Raw genomic sequence first — 20,535 nt, 5'->3', positions numbered from 1 at the left:
AGGGCGGGCAGGCGGCTCCGAGCGAGAAACCTTCCGGGTCCTCCCCGCCGCCCCGCTCCCTCGCACCGCCATCTGCCGGCGGGCTCCGGAGGGACCCGTGTGGGGACGGGGAGGGGACATGGGGACACAGGGACGCGCATGGGGACACACACGGGGACATGGGGACACACACAGGGACACGGGGACACACACAGGGACACGGGGAGCAGCCGCCGGTCCCTGCCGAGAGCGCCCGGGGAAGGGCGAGGAGCCGCCGGGCAGCCTTGCTGATAGGATAAATAGTGATCATAAATGGTCCTGTGGGGTGAAGTTTGCGTGATCTGAGGAAATAATGAAGATAAGGGGAGAAATAAATAAATAAATAAATAAATAAAATAAAAGCCTAAGTGTACAAATCGGTTTGGTCCTGATCCTGTAGTTCAAAGGACGAGCAAACAAATTGATCTGATCCGGACCCCGTAACTCACTGTAAATGCAGAACAAATACAAATGGCTCCTCTGCGATCCTCCACCTGTTACACCCCCATGGCAAACGCAACGTTTACCTGGAAAATCATACGGGGTTAACATGTCCTCCTGTCAGGCCAGGGGCATTTTGCTGCCACACAGCCACCCCCTGTGCCTGCTGGAGCCAGCAGCAAAGCGATGCCCGGCAGCCCCTCAGGTCTGGCTCGCTGCTGGCCCTCAGGGGCATGGCCCCAGCCCCTGGATAACCAGGAACCAGCCTGGTTATGAGGTGGGCGAGATAGGAAGGGGTCTCGCAGCCCCCTGTGTGGAGAAGCTCCCCGTGATGTGGCTGCCAGGCCAGCCCCAGCAGCCGCCACTTGCCTTGACTCAGGCGTGGAGAATCGGCGTTGCCGGCCAGAGTTCATCTGAGCCGTCATTAGCCACCAGCGACGATGTCGGGTGTCACAATCACCAAGGCGACCTGTTGACAACCACTGAGGCTGGAAGTCCTCAAAAAAACAAACAAACAAAACAAAAAACAAACAAACAAACAAAAATTAATAATGACTTCATATTCTTACGTCTTTTATTCCGCTTTTATTTTTCAGAAATAAGTCTTTTTCACATTCTTCAGTTCTGCAGTCTAATAAAGGAATCAAAGCCCTCCTCAAATGAATATTACATGGTTGAGACCTCGATCCCATGACCCCTTAAATGAATGGATCAAGTTTTGAACTAAATTGCACAAAGAAGAAATGCTATGTAAAATCACATGTAAACAAAATCATTTGCCACACATTCACATCTCCTGGAAAAAAATAAATAAAAGAAAAGAAAAGAAAAGAAAAGAAAAGAAAAGAAAAGAAAAGAAAAGAAAAGAAAAGAAAAGAAAAGAAAAGAAAAGAAAAGAAAAGAAAAGAAAAGAAAAGAAAAGAAAAGAAAAGAAAAGAAAAAAGTTAAAATCTAGATAGACCAGAAACTTCCCTTCATGCTACTCAAAACATTTCTAAAGCTGTTTAGCAACTACTGAATATGTAACTCAAGTTAGTTATGATAAACAACATTGGCAGCATTTTTTATCTTCATTCTTTATCCCATGCTTTAAATGATTTACAGTAGTTCAAATCTGCCTCTGCAGTTTTCTCTAGGAAAACACATCTTTGCCCAAATCTCCCAGTTTTAATAAAAAACACCTCAAGAAACATGAAGAGAGATATCAATGTAATATTTTGTATGAAAACTACACTCCACTAAATTAAAAAGTAAAAGTTATTCTTCTCACACGCTTACATCAGTCTTTGTAGATCCAAGTAAGCTTTTCTTATTCTTTCTTAAAGCCTTACAGGCTGAATTTATGGCACAATGCAAACATATTTGTCTGCTTACTGATTTTCAGAGCTCTTGAACACAAGATCTGTGAAATGGAAACGCTTTATCATCTACACAATCATGTCCATTGCATCTGTTACTGTGGCATGTGAGAGATCACTGCTGTCCAGGATGGACCAAACCTTTCAGCACAAGAAATCAGATGTCTCTTTCGGGCCAGCTCCTTACAAACCACACAGGATTGCGTTTCATGGACCAAAGTGTTTGCATTTGTCTTGGAGCAGTGGGGGCTGTGAGGCCCTTGAGCTCTGACTTTGCCTTTCGAGGCTCAACTTAGCAGGTTAGACGGGCTCATACCATGGGGCGGATTTGCCCTTGCTCTACCTGTTAGTTTCCCTTCTCCCTCTCCACTTTAGGCCATGCTCACCACTTCCTTATTTGTGCTGCTTTCTTCAAAAACAGGGTGCACATGTACAGAGAGACCCTGTACTTTGCATTACGTGAGCAAAGTCAAGATGAGAACAGCACAGGTAGGGCACTGCTGATCAGGCAAGAGCACGGCTGACCTGTGATGTGATACAAGAACGCCCAGGACTAGGTAGGACGCGTCATCCACTGCTTCTCTGCCTCCCTGGGGTATTTATACTTTACACGTCACCGCTGTGCATAAGTACTGCTGTAAAATCTAGCTGTTTGCAATTATTTGCTACTTTTTTTTTTTTTTTTCTCTAGGGAGGTTCAATAAATGAGTATCTCCCAACAGTGTAAGTTAAGCAATACAGGCTACAGTTTGTGAAATGACTTACCGTTAAATATCTCGAGCTGCCGAAGGCAGAGAACACACAAATATCTCACATTGAGCATTCACATAATGTATTTTACCACAGAGCTTGTCATTGAACAAACATAATGGTCAAATATTACAGCTAAAATTAAATACAAAGGAAGAAATGTATGCTTGTTAAGATTTATTTATTTTTTTTTTCCCAACAAAATGGCTGTTTTCTTAACTGTTTTCTGGAATGTGTCCTGTAACTGCAGATATAAGAAACATTATTCTGCTTTTTTTCTGGTTTACAATAAAAGAAGTCCCAAAAGATTTGTTAGCTTTTCTTCACTGAAAAGTACCCCAAATGATTAATTTTTCACCACATAAATGAGAAGTCTTTTTTTTTTTTTTCTTCCTATTTTTACTGGAAAGCCACTTGGATATTTAGAAATCTGGAAAGGAAATTTGTGTTGCAAAGTAGGAGTTTTTTGAATATTTCATGTTTGTCAAATCCTCAAGTTAAATGCACACTAGCAAAAACAGTTTATTTTTTAAAGCAAAAAAAAAATCTTATCACATATTCCCTAAGTACAGATGTTAATTTCTCTTGATGATGCTCTCAGTTTGTCATCACAGGGATGACTACAAACCAAGCAGGTCAAGAACACAACATGTAATTCTATCTGTAACATGTTGTCGTCGTTGTTTTCCTCAGAAGTTGTGCTTTTCATTCCACACACAACACTGAAAGAGAAAATCCCACAGATCACACCTCCATTCAGCTTCAATTTAGCCAAACACGGGCAAAAAGGTGGGCTGATACGTTTAATAGTATATTTGTAGGTGTGATGTTTGAAGCTGGAAGAAGTGGGGAGCGGAGGCAAATTTTGTCTCTGGGCTGCATCTCTGTGAGCCCAGAGGTGTCACAGAAGGAGTGTATTCCTTAAGTGCAAGGAATGGCAATTATCAGAAGGAAAGTTTGTCATAATAAGCTTGCAATTTCTGTTAGTGCAAAGCAGCGGAGAATACAGAATACAGAGTGAGGGGTTCTGGTCTCCGCTCGCCGCGCAGTCTCTTCCATTTTGATCCAAGCCTGCGTTTCCTTCTATCCCCGCATCGCTCCGGATGCCATCTACATGAACTCGGGTGCAATTAGGGCCGGTGACACCCGGCTAGCCGAGGAGCCGTGCCCACATTCCCCCGGCGGGGCCCAGCCCCGCTCCGCGCCGCCCCGCTCATGGCGGCCTCGCCCCCTTCAGGAGGAGGCGCGGCGGGGAGCGGCCCTTGCCCCGCCATGGCCGCCGAGGGCGGCGGGGCTGGTGCCCGATGTACCTGAAGCGGCCGGCGGGCGGGCTGGCTTTTTGCCTCTTCTACCTGGCGTCCTGCTTCACCAACAAGGTGAGCTGCTCCGCAAGGGGAGCCCGGAGAGACCGGGGAGGCGGCGGTGGCTGAAGCCGGGGCCCCGGGACGCGTGGCGGCTGGCGGCCCGGATCCCGGCCCCTTCGCCTCACAAAATGGGGGGCGAGGGGTGGTAGAGTCGGGCAGCCGTGCTAGGTAGAGGTAGATCGGGGTCCAGAGGTGAAACAGAGCTCCTAGGAGGAGATGTTGCTCCTACCAAATCTGCTGATTGAGGGGTGTTGGCTGGGGAAACAAAAAGGGGCTGCAGCAGCTGCCAGGCTGCCTCCTGTGTTGGAAAAGATGCTTGGCTTAACTCGGAGGAAGCTGGAAGAGCTTTGATGTAGGGCCTCTGTTTTCAAACTTTTGAGTAGGTTTTAACATAATGAGGGTGAAGATAATCAGAATATACACCTTCCATTTTCCCCAGATGGTATATAAATGGAAGCGGGGGTATGGACTTGCACAGTTACGCCCTCCCGATTTAAAAACCAATTGCTACTTCTGGCAAATCTGTGCCTAACACAACCCCTTGTGAGCCAACGTGCCTTATCTCTGTGTGTATTGATGCCAGTTTCTCAGTAACACGCTGCCACCACCTCTAAAAGCGACTTTGCCAAGTGCTCAGTGTGGTTTTGTCTCTGCTGAAAGCTTTCGGCATCTCGTGTTCATTGACAACTGGTGCTGGCTCCTGGAGGGAGCTCCTGAAGGTCCCTTTCCTTTCTACTGAGGAAGCTCCAGTCGTTCTTCTCCTGTGCACAGATAGTGTCCTTCTTCTTTATTGCACGTAGTTGTTAGATCCTGGTTTACGTATGGAAAGGCCAATGCATTTCTGTCTCAGAGATGCATATGTATGTGGGGAAAAAACGCCAACATCCATATGCAGGGACCCTAACAAAGCATGCTAAAGCAAAGACACAAAGCCTGCTTCCACATCTGTGCAGTATATTACATCTCCAAAGGGCTTTATGGACTACTTCATGTTTTACACAAAACTGAGTGAGCAGCGTTAGGTACAGATGGATTAATCATCAGGAGAAAATTATCTCAAAGTTAGCCGTCTTAATCCTGCCAAAGCTTGCCTCTGTGGTATGATATGATTTTAACGGACAAGTCCTCGTATCTTTTTGTTCCTGTACGTCCTTTTCCCATTCAGTGCAAGGTGTGCCGTGTGCTCAGCAAGTAAAAGAGCAACTCGGTAGGCATCCTTCTCTCCAGTGTTCAGTGTGTCTGCTCTGTGCCTCGCGAACTTCAGTGTCTACTGCCTTCCACAGTGACTGGGGGAACATCCAGCAGTTCTGACACAGGAAAAGAAGTTACAGAGAATGTTCAGACTGTGTCTTTTTTTTTTTTTTTTTTAATGTTTCTCTATTTCAGTAGGGGCTTCTTGTATTTTGTTGCTCTTGTAATCGCTTGTTAATGTTATAGCTCCGTGGATGTTTGACGTCCATTAATTTGGTGTTTGTTTTCCAGTATGTCCTGTCTGTCCTGAAATTTACCTACCCTACCCTTTTTCAAGGGTAAGTACCATTTTAAGAATACAATCGTTTGAAAAATGACTTTAATGGGTAAATGTCCTGCTGTTCCATGCTGAAGCCAACTTGGGTACTTCATGCTGTTACTGGCTGTTGCTGTCTAGAGAACGAACTTCATGAAATCTTGGTAAAACAGACATTAATTTGTCTTGGTTAACTTTTAAACATAATGACGGTAATGTAATTAGGATACAGAGACCCCATAATTTCTTTTTTTTCATGGAAGTTTTATGCTTTAGCATAGAAAAGTAGTAATCATAGTATAGCCCGTCTTCATGGGGTATGGCTCTCATGGATAACAGGCAGATTTGGTGTATTCTTTTTTTATTGTGCTAGTGAAAACTGACCTTAAACCCATCTTTGGGCATACACAAATACAGTGCTGCTTATTTTCATGCTTGGCATTTGTTGTAGCTGTGTATTAGCTGTGTAGTCCTTATGATACCTTAATGACAGTAATGAAAAATTTAATGCCTTGCCAAGTATTCATAGACCATCAGTACTGTTAATAATTTGTGAGACAGTTAGTGAAATTCTCTCCTCTTACATTCAAGACTTCTCCCTTTCGTTCTTTTGAGACACTGGTAAAATCTGCAGATGTTGAATATCTTTAATTCCTTTACTGTTGGAAAGCATTTTTGCCTGACTTGCAGCTGTAACTGACTCTAGGAATAATTCACCTGGCAAACTCCATTTTCTCTGAGTATACTCAGCTCCATACACAATGAATGCTTCCTTCAGTAAACACACAGGCTCCTGGACAAGGCTTTTAGCATATGGGGAAAGGATCTTGTGTAATGTATGTCAAACGTGAGTGTGGAAAGTCAACAGTAAGAAACCATATGCTCAATGACAAGGAATTGCTTCATGGTATCTGTGTTACCACAGTTACTTCCTTTTTCCTGTTATTTGGAAATGCATCTGAGATGCATCTTAGTAATTCTGCTTTTTAAAAGTGACCATTCCTTGAAAGTTAAGTGACTCAGGCATGCTTTCATTTAGTGCTAAGGTAGGTGAACAGAGGGGCAAGAGTGTTAGGCCCACTTCATGTCATTACTGTTTGTTGACGTGGCTTTTGTTCCCTCTACAATATAAGAGAATATGACAGTAGTGCTGAGGATAGGAAATTATTACAAGCTTCAAATTCCGTCCTTCAAAATATGAGATGATATAAAATTCTTCATGTAAAGTTGACGCGAATTCGTCGGTGGTTTGGAATATAGAGCATGATCAAGCCTGCAGCAAACAAGAGGGGAATCTGGCTTTTAAGCTCTGAAAAGTCTCACATCTGAAAAAGGTGAAGTGAGCTGTGATAGCAGTGTTGAACCTTCATCATATGTTTAAGGACAATGTCTGCTCTAACAAGGTTTAATTGTAAGTAATGCTGCATATAGCAAACAATTGTCAATTTATGTGTGCATGAAAGATTTTTAAAATAATTGCTTATCGGAGTGAATGGGAATAATCAATAAACCCATTTCTATACCTGTTAATGTGACTTAATGCTGTTGTGCAGTATCTGTCATGTGTTAAATGCTCAAGTATTTTCACCCAAGAAACACCTCTCTGTAAACCACTAGCCTGAAGAAGGAAGCTGATCAGTTATTTTACAGCTTAAAAAAAATGCACTGTGCACCAGTACTCATTTTAACCTGCAGCCATTGCTAAGGCCTCACATGCTACTTCTGTAGTACAGTAAGGAATATCTTTGTGCTAGGATAAATTATTAGATAGGTAAGTTGATTCAGAACATGTGTAATTGTGATTTTCTCTTCGAAAAGGTGTGTAACAGTGTTGTGGTTTATATGCAGTTATCTGTCTGTGAAGATGTTTTCTCTAGATGCTCTGAAGCAGAAGCTCCTGCAGCATAATGATTTGATTGTTGATGACACTTTAGTTGGTGCTTGCTGCACAAGATGCAGGGCAAACATGCCATCCGTGTTCTATGGAGTGTGCAATCTAGGCCCAGCATGAATAACAATGAAAAGTCATAAAGCTCATGCTTGAAATTATCAGGACTGCACGCTTCGTCCTTGGGGCTTATTGGTTCATCCAGCTGAAGTCAGTCTGAGTTCTGAAATCATGTTGATTTGCTCTAACAATGACAGTTTATGTATGAACAGCTATCTCTCTCTTGTCACAAACCTTGCCTCGCTTGCATCTTTAGATTATCATGGTTATAATGACACTATTATGATTGTTAATCTTGTTTTGGGAGAAACGGTAAAATGGGTAACATGACTAAGGTAATCTTGGTAGATGGTCCTTTATAAAACATTTGAAACATGAGGTTGGAAGCACCAGAGTAATAGGAAAAACTGGAGGAAATAAAGGTCCAGAAAATGAAAGATTCAAAGAGGAATAGTGCCATCCCAGATAACCTGGAGAAATGGTAATAACTGTAGTCCTGGGTGTGCTCTGAGAAGTTTTAGGGATCAAGAAATCATGCTCCACAGAGTTAAAAAAGACAAACAACTTAGAGATAATGTTTGTTTCTCTTTCAGGTGGCAGACGTTAGTCGGTGGACTTCTGCTTCATATCTCCTGGAAGTTGGGCTGGGTGGAAATAAGCTTGTGCTCAAGGTACTGTGGGGTTTTCAGTATCTGATAAATGCTTATTATCTGTAGTTGTGTTACAGCGTGGTTTAGTTGGTTGTGGAAGTTGCTAACTTGTTAAAAACATAAGACTGCGCATGTGTCTGTGCGTTCTGCCTCACAAGGATAGGTGAGGTCTTGTGTTTCAGTCTAACAAATGTTCAAGGACATACAGTTCAACAGATTACTAATATTAAGTGGATTCAGTTTAACATTTGGTAAGATAATGAAACAAGGAAGCCATTAGAGAAGACTACAAGCTAATTTATCCAAGCATTTGTCTGCATCTCCTCCCTGGATTATTATAAAAGTACCATAAGAGAAACCTCAGTAATATCAGTTAAAAGCCCCCTTTCCTAAAATCTAACTGCAGTGGAGTCAGAAAATCTAATCTGCCTTTTCCTCTGTAAGAGGTGTATGATTCTCATTCATGGGACACACCTTTACGTGTACCTCCTGTATTCATAAATGCATGGCAAGAGTAGCCATTGCAGTGCACAGGGTTGGTATAATAATCAAACTCCAAATTCAAACGTGCTTTGTTGGATCGAGATCATCTTCTTGAACTGAGTGTGGCTCAAATTAGAAGTCACCCAAAATACTGTACTTTGTCAAGATCCTTTCCATACTATGGAATGTGACACATCCTTTATATTTCACAAAATGTCATGATTTATAAGATGGCTTACCTACAGAAATTGTTGAATCCTCATCACTGGAGATATTAAAAAAAAAATAGTGAATGACCTGAACAACGTGGCTTAAATCTGAAGCTAGAGTATCAGGCTAGATGACTACCAGAGTTCACTTGTTTTTTTTAATCAGTGATTCTGTATTAGCAAATGAGAGCTGATAAATGTCTGGGATACAAGCAGTTGATTTGCAAAACTGAAGCTACTCATTTAGAATGAAATCTTCTGTGTGTATGTGTGTGAGAAGAACCAGGCTAAGCTCTTTTTTTTTTCTCCTGTGTGCAAGTGACTACATCACCCCTGAAACCTAAGCAAAGTTGTAAATGGGAACAAAATTTAACTTCCTATCTTTTATCTTTCTGTTTAGATAAAATGATATTGGTGCTGAAAGCTGTCATTGATGCTGGTTGAAGCGGGATTAGGTTCCAATCTTCGCTTTAGTAACAGTTACTGATACATATTGTTATCAGATGCATCTATTGTTTGTGCATGTTTTGTCTCCACAGTACAGCATGAAGGACAAAGGAATACAGCCATCAGTAATGTCCTTTTTCATTCATCCTTTCATCACTAGATGAGAAATTACTTCTGCTTTAAATCAAGAAAGTAAAAAAGTCGAGACGCCACTAGATGTCAGCATACACTAGGGAAACCGATTTAAACAAACCTTGAGAAAGCTTTCTTGTAGTTTTCCAGAAGGTGCATTTTGTATCAGCTGCAGACCAAATGAAATGACCAGAATTCAATGATGTGTTTTAGCTGTAATTCAGCTGAGCACTTAGGTGTGAATTTAAATCTTTCTTCAGAAGAATTAAGTGCATGCTTTGCTGAACTGAACTTGTAGCATAGATCTCCTCTATTTAAAAAAAACAAAACAAAACAAAACAAAAAAACAACCCATAGTGCTTCAGAGCTTCTGCCTGCTGGTTCCTCTCAAGGTCCTTTCCCCTGCAAAGATATTCTCCCAGTGGTCTGGAAAGGACATTTTTTTTTATCCCCTCTCTTGAAGAATATTGCTCTCTGGATCTATTTTGTGTATGTACATGTAGGGTATTTAAAACCAATATACCCAGTCATCAGTCTTCTCATACTGGAAATACCAAACTGCTACCCATCTGTGTGTTTCTACAAAGTCTTGAATATTTTTGTTCTGAAGGCTGATCTCGTGCTTTCTGAGCCAGTTCTGGTTATCTCAAAGTATTTCAGAAGAATTATTTTATTACATAGAGATCACTGCCCTTTGTCTGAAGGATATGACAAAGTCAGGAATACTGTATTCGCAATAAAGCAAATAAAAACAGGTCCTCAGTTCCATTAAACATATTATTTAGAGTAATTTCTCCTTGGTTTTATTTTTTCATATGCTTCTCTTCAGTACTGCAAGAGATGCTGGCTGTCATTGCTGCTTCTACAGGGTGAATAGTGATTGTCTGCAACACTTGTATCCAAAAGAACTCAGAGCCTTGCTTAAACCAAAGCTTCAAAGAATGGTTTCAGGGAAACTGCTCGTTGACTTCAGTGGGCTTTGGATCTGGCCCCACAACCACAAACCCGTCAGTTCTTTCACGTCACTGAGCTCGCCGGCTCTGCACGTACGTGGCTGCATTGCCAGCAAAGGAAACTACCAACTGGTTTGCATGCAGGACAGATCGTTGGTGCTGACACATTACATCAAACATGCACGCATTCTTTTTCGGTCCTGAAATTCCCACTTGGCAGCATAAAACTCTCTTTTCACATCCTGGGAAAAGGATCTGAAGGCCTTTTCCATTGCACTTCACAGTGCTGCACTGGAAATGGAGACATATTTCGCATACCTAGAATTTAGTGGTGGGGAACATGAAAGAGCAGCATTTTGATGCTCTAAATGGAAATTCAGTTTTCAGCTTGTGTTCCTTCTTCCCAGCCCTTCATTTCTCTTCTTCCCTTCCTTCTTTCTTGAATTCATGCCCATTCAATTTTTTGGGTGATGTGAAATCGTTGGCAGTGAGGTATGACAGTTTTAAATCCTGGTCTTAGTGAAATTCCAGTTGAATTGTGCTTAGAAGGCACAGATTCTCAATAAAAATGATGATGACAACCGGAGGAAAAAAAAAAACAGCAAATGTTTATGCCAGTAGAAGGACATAAAGACCATGTTTTGTTACGCTGTTGTCATTTTATTTTTTTTTAATCAAATATATTGGAAAATTATATAAAGAAAGGAAACACTTTTTTTTTTTTTTCCTTGTCTTAAAGCTTATAGAAATCCTTGGGCATGATGGATCTTCGTTTAGACTGTTTTTTTTTTGTTTTTTTTTTTTACCTTTATTTGTCTGTTTTTTGGTATTTAATGAAGTGTGTTGCTACAGTGGTAACTCTATTTTGACTCTTATATGCTAGTTGGAAGCATAATCCAAGCTGATGAATTGCAAATAATTTGCCTTAATTTTAAAGAAACAGAATTACGTGTTAAAACTCTGCCTTTAATTCAAGGTTTAGGACGAGTGAATGAAGGTAACATTGTCTTCAGTCCTGGGAAACCTCTGATTTAGTCCTTTAAATTGCTATCACTTTTTTCCTCCCTTGCTCAAAAACGTATATTATTCTCTCTGAAGTTTACCCCCTACCTGATTCATTTTTTTCCTGAAGTACCGAGATCAAAAAAGGAAGGCTGCAAATTCTGAAGCCCCTTCTCAAAACTGAGACCTGACCCGACTGCCACAACGAAGACTTAACAAAAACCCACAAAACAGCACCGGATCAATCTGCGATGATTTCATTCCTCCATTAATTGTCAAACTGCCTCTAGGAGTTTGGCTTAGTCAAAGGAGTATCATTAGGAAATCTCAAGAGACAGGCTCCCACAGAGACAATCTGATCTTGAGGAAGGATCTCGTCGTAAATCTGGCTGAGAAACGAACGTGTGGGTGGGCAAGTGTATTTGTACATAGTGAAAATGTGTGCTGTCTGTGCAAGTGCGCCATTTTATGCCTTCATTTGTCAGGTTTTTTTCTTCCTTTTACAGTGTATCAAGGATCTTACTGAAATGGAATTGCTCTCCCTTAAAACCAACAGGAGCAATTGCTATGAAATAATTTTTTTTTTTGTAGGAGAGCAGCCAAGGAAAAAGGACAAGAAAAGAACTAGCAGAAATCCTGGCTAGCTGGGATTAGATGAAGTGGTTCATTTCTGTCTCAGGGCCTTCTTTAGTAAGTGGGAGGAATATTGAACAATCAGACAATAAATTTAATATGCACATTTCTGAATATATATATATATCTAATATTCCTTGCAAGTAGGTGTTGCTGGCTGCACGTAAGCAGAATGTGGTGAAGTAATGCAATTCTAATTGTTTTCACAGGTCTGAAATCCTGTCATGGCTGCCTGCTTCAGTGCTTTTTGTGGGCATTATTTACGCTGGCTCTAGGGCACTATCTAGATTGGTAAGAAATGCATGAGTAGAAGTCAGTTCATTACTGACTGCCTCGACTTTTTTGAGCAAACAATGTTTCCTTCATACGAGGTGTTTAATGATGTTCTTGGGTTGGGGGGAAAGAAGGGAGGAGGAGTTCAAATAATATGGAATCTGTTAATGGTCCTAGGGCAGCAATCCAGTCCTACAAAGTGTAAAGCAGTAATAAAAACCATAAAATACCTTCACCTTTCCGTGGTCTCTCTGACAGTCTGAAGAACTCAGCATCTCTCCAAAATATTCCAGGTTTTGCAGACAGATCCTTGGTAGTCTGAACTGTGCAAACAGGGAAGAAGTTACAGAAATTATTAGCTGTATCTTTGCAAAAGGGTGAATGGGACACGTCTGTGGGAAATGCTTCCAGGAGGAGGATGAAAACTATTTCAGTGAGAGGCTTTGAGGCTTTACAAGATTTGAGAAAATAAATTGAAAGTCCGGAAGAGATTATGGGAGTGGTTAGAGACATTGGGCTGCTGATCCATTTCAATCACAATAACCTAGCAAATGTTTATTCAGGGGATATCAAACCTGCTTTCATTGAAGTTGACTGCCTTTTACGTAAGGGAGCCAGTGTTTCTCAAAAAAGTAAACGTGATGTTATTTATTTTTTTTTTAAAGCAATGTTTTACTGCTGTTTCTGCAAGAAATACGTCTGCAGGACCAGATTCTCCTCTAGTCCTCTTCTGTCATTACACCTTGGTTTGATTTCCAGAGCCAGCTCACTCCTACCAACTCCTAAACCCCAAAAAGGATCAAAAGGGCATTCTTTTTGGACAAGATTCTGCTTGTGGTAAACGTCCTACAAATATCCCAGTGGAGAGGCAGGGCAGAAAGTGCCAGATGGTCTCTGTCCTCTTACCAGTGCCGTGGGTCTCATCTTAGACCCCTGTGATCTTTGTTAAAGCCTGGCTGTGTGCTCAGAAGCCACGTGCCTCCAGATTAGCTCTCTCTCATCGTGACTGCATTTACTTCCTCCTGCTTCCTTGGCAAAGCGACTTCCATGGGGCTTCCCTGGTGCAAACCCAGCAAAGATCTCTAAGTAGAGAGCTGCCTGGAAACAGAAATAAAGCCTCAGCAGCAGCACCTTTTCTGCCTGCTCACCTGGGAGGTGGAGGAGGCCCGAATCCTATCCTCTCTGGCTATTTCTTCTTTCACAGTCCCGTAAATTACATCATTTTCATGCCTTCCCTGCTCCCTGGTCATTCTGTAGTGAGATGCACTGGAGTGGCAGAGGGCCTGTGAATGTTTTTTTTGATTTTTATCCCAAACCGATCATCGGGAGCATCTCCCATTTCTGCATGGCTTTTTGTTCATGGATGAGGGTTTTGAGGCCTAATTCTGTGGCCATTTTAGGAAGAAAGATGGGTAGATTTAGGCCATAACTAGTATATAGTTCCTTGTACTGGTCCTAAATTCAATACGTGCCAGCTTTATTTACAGTGACTTTGCCTACAACAGCTTTATGACATGATGAGAAGAAAAATGCACTCTCCCAGTCCTTGTACCAGAACGGCGCGCCTCACAAGTGTACTTGAATGAAGCGGGTTTGTTTCCAAAGTGGAAATTACGTGAACTTTTTGGACCAAATCCAGGGATGCCCACTTTCAAACACTCCTGTGTACTGCCAGGGCTGTAATATAGTCTCTATTTGTGCCTCTCCTGAGGGTCGCTGGCAGTTCTCCTGCCCAAGAGCTCAGGGCTGGAGGAGGGCTGCTTAGCTCCGGACTGTGATGCAGTAGCAGAAGTATGCAGAACTGCGAGGGGAGGTTTGGATGGAGCCTGTTCACCCTGCCTGTCCAACGAGTAAACCTTTCTCTTTGTTAGCGTTAAGTCCACTCACGAATTAAAGAAAGTCACTTCAAAGGCAGCAGACATATGGAGAAGGTTAACAGGGCTAGGCAAACTGGAGCCATTGCTGGCTCCGAAACGCACACGGAGGAGCCAAAAGTGGAGCCAAAAGGGGAGAGGGAGGAAAGAAAAACCCAACAAATTGGCTTCACAAAAGGAATAATGTAAATTTTGCTGTCAGCTGGCCTTGCGTATGGTTATTTCTTTATAGTTACTTGTATTTCCTATCGTGTCAGGCTCAGGATGCGTCTGTTAGATAATTCTGCTTTATTGTGCTTAGCTGTCCAGCACCAGGGGTGAGAACTGGTTTTCGGAAAGGGTGAAGCAGGAGCTGACAAATTCATGTGTGATTTTTCATTCCTGGCTAATTTAGAGGTGTTAAGAGTTACCTTGGTGAAACTGCTGTGTTTATGGATCCACCCCAGTTGTCATCACGGCTTTCAATGTTTATTTAGTGATCCTTATCCAGCTTTACGGGAAAGAAAAGAAAAATACAGCAAATACAGATTTCTGATCACAAAGTCAAGACAAGGAGGTGCTTGCTGTATGATCCTTACAAGGCAAGGGCATCACTGAGAAATTAACTCATTCTCTACTCATGATTTAAATACTACCCATAAGAAGGGAAATACTGCTTCCTACAACTGCTTTAGTCTTCAGGTTATCTTAATTGGAGCAGAGAGTTGCTTCTGTTTCGCCTGGCTGAGAGACCATGGATCTGATTTGGAGGAAGTGTTAGGAACCACTAATTCAAGTTGGTTTTGCCCGGGGCGATGGTGTCTTACTCATTATTGTTATCGCTGGGGTTTGTTGCTTAATGATTTCATATTGGGATGGTGGCCAGATGCCTCCTTGGATATAATTTCAGCATCACGCGTGTGTGAACTATTACATTTCCACCCTAATTTCTGGCAGCTCTTCCTAGCAGGAACAGAAAGCAATTGCCGAAAATAATCTTCCTGGTGGTTTTGTTGCTAGGAGTAACACTGTATTCTTAGTACCCGCAGACAGAGAGGGGAAAACTAATGAGAAGGGTTTGCTGTGGAGGCTGTGGGTACAGGAATTGAGAGGCAAAACCCGTGGCAAAGCTTGCAGTGGTAGCTCTGTATGAGCACGCAGACCGAGCACTCAAAAGTGGGAGAAGTGATCGTGCTCTTGGAATGGGACTAAGTCCCTTTTGGGAGACGTGACGTGGGTTTACGATTTAAAAACAAGCAACACAAAACCCTGGGGCAGGTAGCCCTAAGAGGAGCACCCATTCCTATGCTGGTGACTGTTTTGAGTTGATTCAGGCCTTTTTTTTTCTCTCTCCCAACGGCAGCCAATTCCAGTGTTCCTCGCCATACAGAACGCGGCAGAAGTCATCACCTGTGGCTTCCAGAAGTTTGTGCAGAAAGAGGTAATTGGTCTATTAATTGAGGTATTCAAGGCACCTCCGGTGATATAACTGCCCTATAACAAAGCACCTCATTTCTTTTTATATAGGCATTACTGCTGAGTGCTTTTCTGCTCTCGCTGTGATAGCAAGTCCCTAATGAGTCCCAGAGAGAGATTTGCTGTTGACAAGTATCTATATCGATGTTTTAATTTCCTCTTTAGTTGATGAAAGACTGCAAGTGCATATTGATGGCTTGATCTGCGTTTCAAAGACTGGCTTGGTCCCATCTCTCTCATGCCATATGTAAGAATTTCATCGTTTGAGCTAAGGGCTGTTCTCCAGCCTCTCATCCCCCAGTCATTTATGAAAACATTGAAGAGAACTGGCCCTAAAATGGAGCCACAGGGAACCCCACTAGTGACTGCTCGCTCACCTAATCTAATTCTGTTTACTGTAACCCTTCGATAGATCACATCTCCACGTGAAATTTTGGACAAACAATGCATTTTTGGATTTCTTTCTGGGTGCTTGAGGATCTGTTCCAATACCTGTTAAAGTATTGGAACAATTGGACAATTCCTGCTTACTTTAATAAGAGAATCTTTTTTTGTCTCTTCAGCTACACTACAGGAGATTTTTCTTTTTAGGCAATGAAATGCTTTTTTAATTGTAAAAGCAGAGAGCTGCTGTGTGAGGTAGCACTGGGAAATCACAAAATCATTTCTGCAATGGCCTATGGCTTGCAGTGGAAATTATCTTCCCTTCATTACCTCTGCTGTGCATATAGAAGACAAATAAATGGCTGATGTTTGCTATTTGTAACAAGCTGAAGAGGTCTGAAAGGTATAATAAGGTATATCATGGCATGTCCCTGTGGCGTATTTCCCTGTCTAGTGTCCCTGCCAAAGTGTTTTTATCTTTTTCTTCTAGCTCACATGCTTATATTTCATGTCTTTGAAAACAGAAGCATGATGGGGATGGATAATGTAAACACAGGTCTTGCTAGGAGTCTTCTGGGGAACAATTTTGGCCCAGGGGATTGGAAAACTCATGAATTTAGACCAAGACTGGTTTGTTTTGAATGATACCTAATTAATTAATGATACTTAATATTTGAGTGCATACAAAATGCAGTTTTGGTATACTTCAAGATGTGAGTGAGGATCAGGTATTAAGTGAGCGACTGACTTTAGGTATACTTACTAGTAAATAACCTAAAAATAATAATTAAAAAAGAAAAAGGGAGTAGGCTAATCTGTAATCCTTGTTCTATTTTTTAATTTTTTTTTTTTCAAAACAAATTTGCTAAGCAGTACTCAAACATAATGGATTGTTGAGTGTTCAGTGGCTTTTTAATGTGTTTGGTGCAGGAAGATCATCTGTGATCACATGGATTAATTTTTTAATCATTTGTTCTTTTCTACAGCAGACCTCTCATCTGAAAGTGTGTAGGTAAGTTTTAAAAACTGCTCAGATTCAGATTCAGACTTGCTTTGGCTCCAGCTTCTCTATTTGTTTCAGACAGTAGCACATCAAAACAATGAAGAATATTAAGACACATTCCTGTAGGCAGTGAGTCTGAATTGCAACAGAAGTAATTAAATGTTTTTGAAACGATTTTTTTTAACAATTGCTTAAATAGATCTTTTTTTTTTTTTCCTTTTTTTCTCATTATAAATAATAAAAATAGCTAGAAGGGTAATCTTCCTGAGTAACATAGCAGTGATTGTAAGAATGTTTTTGAAAAGGAGGTGGAAATCAAGTTTGATAATACAGTGGATAAAACAGTAAGAAAAAGATGATGTGATAGAAAATAGCTAAAAATGCCTTTCCTAAGAAAGAAGAGGTGGGTGGCATCCAGCATCATTCTGTTAGCACTGATACACAACCTTCTTAATCTTGGCTGGGCTTCAAAAAGGGGATAAAGTGACAAACAGAAGTTGGCTATACCTGTATTAAAAGTTTCATTCTTCCTGCCTCTCCTCTTGAAAAAAGTGTCCTCCGTGCTTTGTAATCTTTAAGCTGTACTTAGAGTGGATGGTTTTGGTTCATATGTTAGTGTGTTTGGAGGCCCTGTCTTCCTACTCCCTCCCTGATGTTCCCATTAGCTGACTGACTTATTTACTGCCTTATTTTCACTACTGGATTATCTTCAAGGACACCAGGTTTTGTTTTGTTTTGTTTTAATCTTATTTATTCTGTCTTCTGTGTCCCTGCAAAGCAGGAAAATGAGCTGCAAAAGCAAATATCCACTAGTATTAATAGTGATTGTCGATAGAAATTTTCCACCTGCATTTTCCTTGTAACCTGTAGAAATCCTGACTCAGCCACAGTTTAAGGTTTTGTTTAGTCCAGCTCAACGGACTAGGGGTGTTTTGTGCTGCTTTTCTTATACAACGTTGTTCTGTATTATTATTTATGAAGCGTGTCTGATGAAAAAATTAATTTTGGTGGCAGAAATTGCTTTTTAAATGCATGGAATAAAAATGAAGTAAACAAAGCATCGCTGTAAAATCAAGTGGAAGTGTCCATATTTCACTGGGAGTACAAGCTTTCAGTCTTGTTTTTTTTCTCTTTCCCACAGTGTGCTGTTCCTCCTGGTAGCAGCAGTGTGCCTTCCTTTGTTTGACACACAGGTGAGCTCTGTTTTTGTAAAACAGCTCTAGCTTGACCTTGATCTTTGTTCTCATAGAAGGGATGCAGCTTTTACTTGTAAGCTAGGGCAGGATTCCTGCAAAGGAGTCGTAAGTGTGGCCTGTTGCCTTGTTGTAATCTTGCTGGTTTTAATGTGTTTGCATCCTGGCAAAAACCTGTGACCAGTGCACACACAGAGCTCTTCAGTGAAGCCAGTAGCAGAAAAGACCTTGGTATAACTTTACGGTACAGAGTAGAAACTTCTGGTGTATAATCCATCTTCCCTGAAAGCAGACATCAAAAATAGGCCAGGTGAATTCCCCTCAAAAATGTTGATTTCTTCCCCATTGATTGAGCACAGTAGGCTCTCTTCATAGACTGTTCTTTCAGGATACTCTGCAGTTCCTGAGAGCCTTGGAGAAAGAGACTGCTTAGCTGCTGGAGAGGCTGAGAGGAGAAAAGAGGCAAGAGAACACCGCTTCCAAGACCTTAGTGGTATTCCTCTGATCCCCACAGCCCTCCCTGACTGCCAATCCAAATGTCCAGGGGCAGCCAGAAGTGAACTTTTCTGCTGAGTGAAAAATGGCTGTGATACAAGAGTAAACAGGCTGGAGTTCATAGTCTCAGGCTGTTTAAAATGGTGGCTATGTCTGAAAGAAACAGAGCTGTCCTCACCAAGGCTGGGAACCTGGGTAAAAGGATAGATGCCTCGTATGTGCCAAATTTCTAAGGGGAGCAGAAAGGACTTGAGTCTTCTCTAGACTTTCTTCTCCTTACTTGTAGCGTAGCTTTGTGAAGCTAACTGCAGGGAAATGGTAATACCTATGTTTATATGAACATGCCTCAGTTTACTTAAATGTTCTTTATTGCAGTTTGATCCAAATGGTTATTTCTGGGCCCTAATTCACTTGATCTGTGTTGGTAAGTCATTTTCTTTTGGAAGGAGATTTCTGAAGAGTAAACGTGTTGTAGAAGCAAATCAGCTTTATTGTGAAGTTATTGATATTTACGGGTTTTGATGTAAGAGAATAAAGAAGGTCAGCAAAGAAAGTGCATTCCTTTTATAGCCTTTGTGTTGAAAATGAAGGAATAAGCTAGATACTGCAGTCAGTTAATTGTGGATGAGAAAACACACATACAGTTTTAATCAACACTAAGCCTTTCTGGGAGTTTTTAATGGTTGGCCTCTAAGAGACGCTTCTCTCGGGGGGAGAAGAAACATGAAGAAAAACAAATAATATCTTTATTGCACACACTCGTTTCATTTAAAAGCCCATAAAAAGTATTCTAAAATATCATGGAATATGCTCCCAGAGGAAGGGTGTTGAAATGTTGGTGTTTTTGATGCAATCATATGCGTTTTTAAAAACAAAGAAACAACAACAAAAAAGAGTTGCATGACCTGTCGGTAGTTGTATGCTTAAATTTTGTCTTTTTCAGGTTAAACATTAATTTGGATAAACAGTAATTCTTCCCTGAAAAGCTAAAAACAGACCTAAAAAACCTGAAGAAAACCTGAGTAGTGATATTTATAACGTTAAGTTGGATTGTAAGGGATTTGTATTTTGTTCTTAGAACTGCTGTAAGACTGACTCATTCGTATTTTAAGTCTTGTCTGCAAAGTAGGGACGATTCCTTCTTTATTTTGTGTATTCCTATTGTAAATTTTTTAGGTCAGAGGTCATGTGTTTATATCTATTTGTGTCTAAGGAGGTCTAGAGATTGCATGCTAAAAAAGTTGTGTACAAATAAGAAGTATTACTTTTTCTGTAGGAAATGTCATGTGGTAATTGTTTGCTTACTTAGATAAAACAACAATCTAAGGATTTTTCACTTCAAATACTTGTTTACTATAACTAGTGATGTTCCTGCTTTCTCAATTGTTTCCTTTGTGAAGCGTTGCTAGATCAGAGGTGGAACGCTGCTCAGAACCTCCAGGAGCCCTAATCTGGGTTGTTGAAATGTGTAGGAAGTGACAACATAACATTTATGCTCAAAATACATCTTTTTTTTTTTTTTTTTCTTTTTGCTTATTTCTGAGGGAAAGCTGTTTATGTTGCTGTTGAAGTTTTTATGTAATTACGTTTTCGATCAACTAACAAAATGATGCTGAGAGAAAGGGTGAACAGGTGAACTGACTTACCACATAATTCAGGTAGAACATAGAGGAAGGACATGTTTAACTTTTCAGCTTGGTTCGAAGAGAAATGGTAAAAGGGAGGAAAAGGTATGGAAGAGGCCTAAAGATTTAGAGCCTGAAGCTGTGTTATTCCTTCCTTGAGTGCTTAAAGCCTTTCCCAGAACAGAAAAGGGAGCTAACCAAGAGGTGAGTAGGTAAAGATTGCAGAGAGCCTGGACAGCCTGGAGCTGAGAGAACTGCAAAGGGCAAAAATGGCTCAGAACCTACAGCTATAGGAGCCTACACAGATGAACACATCATAGAAGTTACCCAGAAAAATA

At 41.1% G+C, this 20,535-nt stretch overlaps 1 protein-coding gene across 4 annotated transcripts in view; it reads left to right on the top strand.

Annotated features, from left to right (window-relative positions):
- The first annotated feature begins 3,831 nt into the window (after nt 1–3,831).
- TMEM241 (transmembrane protein 241) overlaps nt 3,832–20,535 on the top strand; it is a 46,378-nt gene continuing 29,674 nt past the window's right edge. For 3 of the 4 annotated variants that reach the window (XR_014618247.1, XM_084282943.1, XM_084282945.1), the window contains exons 1-8: nt 3,832–3,943; nt 5,414–5,460; nt 7,980–8,057; nt 12,105–12,186; nt 15,385–15,462; nt 16,868–16,893; nt 18,026–18,077; nt 18,948–18,996. Coding sequence is in view for 3 of the 4 variants with exons in the window: in XM_084282943.1 (XP_084139069.1) it covers nt 3,872–3,943; nt 5,414–5,460; nt 7,980–8,057; nt 12,105–12,186; nt 15,385–15,462; nt 16,868–16,893; nt 18,026–18,077; nt 18,948–18,996 (484 nt within the window). In the remaining variant the exon portion in view is untranslated. The remainder of the gene's footprint in view (nt 3,944–5,413; nt 5,461–7,979; nt 8,058–12,104; nt 12,187–15,384; nt 15,463–16,867; nt 16,894–18,025; nt 18,078–18,947; nt 18,997–20,535) is intronic. The other variant, XM_084282944.1, reaches the window with a different exon arrangement.

Source organism: Netta rufina (genome assembly GCF_964035555.1).
Source record: "Netta rufina genome assembly, chromosome: 2".
Lineage (NCBI taxonomy): Eukaryota > Metazoa > Chordata > Aves > Anseriformes > Anatidae > Netta > Netta rufina.
The sequence above is the reverse complement of the archived record's forward strand: the minus strand, read 5'-3'. Positions and strand labels throughout refer to the sequence as shown.